Source organism: Nothoprocta perdicaria, unplaced genomic scaffold, assembly GCF_003342845.1.
Source record: "Nothoprocta perdicaria isolate Ctin4 unplaced genomic scaffold, notPer1 scaffold_28, whole genome shotgun sequence".
Classification (NCBI taxonomy): domain Eukaryota; kingdom Metazoa; phylum Chordata; class Aves; order Tinamiformes; family Tinamidae; genus Nothoprocta; species Nothoprocta perdicaria.
The window spans coordinates 5,264,759-5,269,138 of NW_020455510.1; the positions used below are offsets into that span (position 1 = coordinate 5,264,759).

The following is a 4,380-nucleotide window of genomic DNA, read 5'->3' on the forward strand; positions in this document are numbered from 1 at the left end:
GAAAAAAAGTGTGGGGAAAAAAAGGGGGAAATCTCTGCAGTTTGGAAGCAGAAAGGAAGCTGTGCGTTTCCCTGGGGTTTTGCTGACGCCGGTGGCCGGGGTCGCGGTCGAGGGGCGGGCCGGGCCCCCCGGGGACGCGGGTTTACCTGTTGGCCGCCAGCCGCGACGAGATGTAGCCGCCGGGGATCTGCGTGATGATGTAGCCCCAGAAGAAGGAGCCGTGGATCATGCCGACCGTTTCGGGGTCCCAGTTGAACTTCGCTTTCTTGCCGCGCCGAGGGGCCAGGAGAGAGGGGGAGGAGGAGGAGGAGGAAGGAAAGAGGAAGGTTGTTAATGGGGCCGCATTCAGGCGCTGTCCCGCGGCCGCTCCGTTCGCAGCCGGCGCGGGAGCGGCGGGGAAAAGGCGCCTGTTCCTGCCCGAAATGAGGAAGCGGCGGCAAAAGCAGCTCGGGGGCGGTGGCCCCGGCCGGCCCCTCACCGCGGCCTCGGGCCCGCCGCAGCCCGAGGGTCTCCCGGGGACAGCGCTGCCTCCCCGGACCCCCGGCGCCTGCGAACACCCGCCCCTGCCCGCTGCTCCCGCGGGCGGCTGCTCGGGGCCGGGCGTGCCCGGTTAAGCCTCGGCTRTACGTGGCTCGTCTATACGCGACGGGTCCATACGTGCCCTTCACCCCCGCGTGCCGGGCTGCGGGCCGCGGTGCCCTTTTATTGCCGGGGTGCCGCTTTGCTCGACGCCTTCCGAGCCCCCCATCCCCTGCATTCGTTTTGCGAGACACCAGATTTTTTGCTGCTATGTTTTCTTTTTCCTGCTTGTTTGATTGTTTTCCCCGAAGAAACTCGGCGGGTGACAAATAAAAACCGGCCCTGGGGCGGCGGAAAGCGCTGCCTGACGGCGGGGTCCCCCCGAGAGCGCGGGGTCCCCCCGGGAGCACAGGGCGGGCGGCAGAGAGAGCGAGGGCCGAGGTGCCCACCTCCTTGATGACCTTGCCGCCGCGGTGGATGGTGCTGTTGTTGACCATGTCCACGATGGCCACCCCCAGGTTGCAGCGGATGCCGAAGGAGATGCAGAAGCCGAGGCCGCTCATGATGGCGATGATGTAGCGGCGCGGCAGCCCGAAGCACGTGCAGTCGCACAGCGGCGCCTTCTTGGGGGCCACCTCCACGGGCTTGCCATCCTCCGTGAGCTCGATGGTGTCCCCGGCCTTCTGCCTCTTCTCCAAGACCCTGCAAGGGCACGAGGAGGCGGCAAGTCAAGACCTCCCCCTTCTACCACCCTCTGGAGCTTCAGGTGGGGCTGGCCCGGTTTTTTTTTKGGGGGGGTGCCTTGCTCTGCCTTCAACCTTGAACAACCTTCAAGCAGCGACCTGTGGGAGTCGCGATTAGTCATCCCCAAGTCCCCCCCTTCCCGCCCCAGGGAGGAGCTGTAGCTGCGAATGGCTCATCTATCATTAAAGCCTCCTCTTTAAATATGTAGGACGCAGCGAGGAGGCATCGGCTGTAACCACTGCAGAGGCGCCATGTTGGGCAGCCCAAGAGGCTTCGTGTGCTTTATTTTTTCTTTAATTATTTGTTTGTTTAATTTTTTTTTGGGGGGAGCAGGTTGCGACCGTCTCGTTGCTGCATTGGAAATATTAGAGGGGTGGGTGGCTGGTGACATCTCTTCTGGTCTGGGAGCAGAAGAAACGTTAGCGGAAAAGGGTGCGGGGGACGACAGCCTATTTTGGACGTGCAAAATGGCTGTCACAAAGCGGGGGAGAAAACAGGGCGGTTTTCCTTGGAAAAGCGTCTCCGGACAAGCCCGTCCGAAGATGTGCGCGCGAGCAGCTCCCCGGGGCTGCCCCCTGATCGCTGCCCTCCTTCCCTAGGCGGCAATCCCAGAAACCGGGGCTGCTGAGAAATGCTTGTTTGCACCCACTTCAAACCAAAGGGAAAATAACGAGAAAACCATCCGAGCAACAAACAAACGAAAAAAACCCCATCCATGTCCTCCAGCACAGGCAACTTAGCAGAACATTTTATTTGATTCCTCCTCTGGAGGAAGAGTTTTCAAAACGCCTCGCCGGCAATTGGGGAGACGAGGTTTGCGAAGCCAGTGTCCCATGCCGAACCCCTCCATCTCCTTTTATTGGTACGGGGATATTTAAAAAATAATAATAATACGGGGGGAAAAAAATGTCGCTAGCGCTGCCCTAAACCGTGTGGAACCGCCTGGGAGGAGCAGCTCGGCCGAGGGAAGCGGCAGCTTCTCTGCGAGTTGCAGAAAACGCAGAGCATCCCTCGAGCTGAAATCCTCGCGCTTCTTTTCGCTTTGTTTTGTTTTATTTTATTTCTTTGCGGGGAGAATTAATCCCGTTCGTAAAGAGGGCAGTGGCTTTCGCAGTGGCTTAAAGTCGCGAATAAAAGGCAAAATTGCGGGGTTTTTACTCTACCGTTCAAAATTCGTTCTCAAAATTTTGGGAATGGAAGGTGATGCACAAGTGTCTTCTCACCGAAAGGGCTCGTCGTCCTCGGGAAGACACCAAAGTATAAGGGATACACAAAACTGTCTGAATTCCTCGAATCAGCAGCAAAAATAGTTCAGTGCTGCACGTTGGGTGAGATTAGTAACCGATGCACTTGATAGTCAAGGGAGAGTTTAAAAGAGATTTCCGTGGAAAATGTGAGCCCCGCTTCTCCATAATTCGCCATGTGGCAATATAAAAAGAAGTGGGCACGATCGTTTTATTTATTTAACTTTTCGTGAGACTTTTAGGGCGTCAGGAAAAAAAAAGAAAAACAATTTATTTCCTTCTTGGTATTTTAGAGCTATTCTCGATTCTCCTCTAGTTATTTTTCTCTTTCCGGTCGTTGAAGGCGGCTTAAAAATATGGCCATAAAATGTAGGGCTTTCGCTACGTTGTCCTTGGCTTTGGTTGCTAAATCTGCACTTTTCCTCCTTAAATGGAAGCCTTGGTTTTCTCCTCAGCGCTTCCCTATTCCCCCTCCCCTTAAAATGGCAGCAGAAGTTGTGACTCATGCTGAGCCCCAGCCTTGTGCCCGTGCCCAGCTCTGCCGCAGAGCTAGGGGGAAAAAAGAGACTTTTACGTGACCTAAAGCAGGCGGGTAAAGCCGCAGTTGAGCTYTCAGCAATAGGTCCTTTAGAAAAATCGGCGTAGTTTTTAGCAGAGGGGAAATTCAAAAATATATTGGAATTTCACAGATGACTCCCAACCTGCTGGAGGTCACTAAAGTCGCCAGGTTTGAGGGAACCCGATACGTTAACTTGTGTGCACATTCTATTATTATTATTATTATTATTATTATTATTATTATTATTATTATTATTATTATTATTATTTAGTAATGGCTGATTTAGGGGCTCTATATCGTCTCGAAGATGATGGAAATGAGCTTATGCAGAGAACCGTTCTGCGTGTTTCTTACGCGTGTAGCAGTTGCARTTATATATTGCTTATAAACCAAGCGGCTGCTTCCCAATGCAGACGGATAAATAATTAAACACATCCCTCTATACATTTCAGCTTAAGGAAAAAAAAATCGTTCGGTTATCAATTATTTATACATCCCCATGTTTGTCTTCCTCTGACGACGAATTACACGGGGGACAAGACTAATCGAAACCAGGAAGGATTATTATTATTATTATTATTATTATTGTTATTGTTATTATTATTTTTAATGATTGGTAAGGGTCCCAGGGAGAAAGACCCTGGGACCGCACTGCAAAATTGCCGCAAAACCAAAATACGGGGAGCTGCTCTGCTCTGAATCTGGGTCCGAGATGGGATCCCGCTTTTTGCTAGGGGCAGACAGACGGGGTGATCTCGCCGCAGATCTAGTGCCACCATCTAGGAACCAGCAAGGCAAGTTAGGAGGGTGCCATATTGCGAAGCTTCGGCACTAGTTTCCAGGATCCAGATTGTATCACCGATAGCTAAAGAGCTCCCAGCCCGTTTGCCACCARCGTTACCCGGTGCACAAACTGTTCCACCTCCTCCGGCGGCTGGGGCTTAAGAAAAGCCTCCACTCGCTCCTAGCGAGCGGCGCGATCCTCCAAGAGACCTCGCTCTTACCTGTAGAGTTGGCCGAGCGATTTCCCAGCAAAATTCCTCAGCCCCTCCTTGCCGGGGGTCAAAATCCTTTGTTTCACCGACTCCATCCCTGCAGGGCTGCGCGCCGGACGCCGCTCCGCTSCGAACGGGGCCCCGCTACGAGCGGCGCTGCTTCATGGTGCTCCGAGCGCCAACTTTCCGCGCCGCGTTACATGGCCACCCGCGCACGGCCGGCTGCGGGGAGAGGCAGCGGGAGCGCGGGCGCGCGTGCGAGCGGCGGCGCCGGGAGCGGCGGAGAGGGGGGGAATGAGGGAGGAGGGGGAAGGGGGGG

General features: G+C 54.5%; 1 protein-coding gene across 1 annotated transcript in view; it reads right to left on the bottom strand.

Moving 5' to 3' along the window:
* The window catches only part of SLC17A6 (solute carrier family 17 member 6), a 26,567-nt gene extending 22,297 nt beyond the window's left edge, over positions 1-4,270 (bottom strand). The window contains exons 1-3 of the mRNA XM_026041108.1: positions 4,071-4,270; positions 969-1,221; positions 147-265 (exon numbers count right to left, since the gene is read on the bottom strand). Coding sequence (XP_025896893.1) covers positions 147-265; positions 969-1,221; positions 4,071-4,156 — 458 coding nt within the window. The 5' untranslated portion in view covers positions 4,157-4,270. The remainder of the gene's footprint in view (positions 1-146; positions 266-968; positions 1,222-4,070) is intronic.
* Between the last annotated feature and the right edge of the window lie 110 nt (positions 4,271-4,380).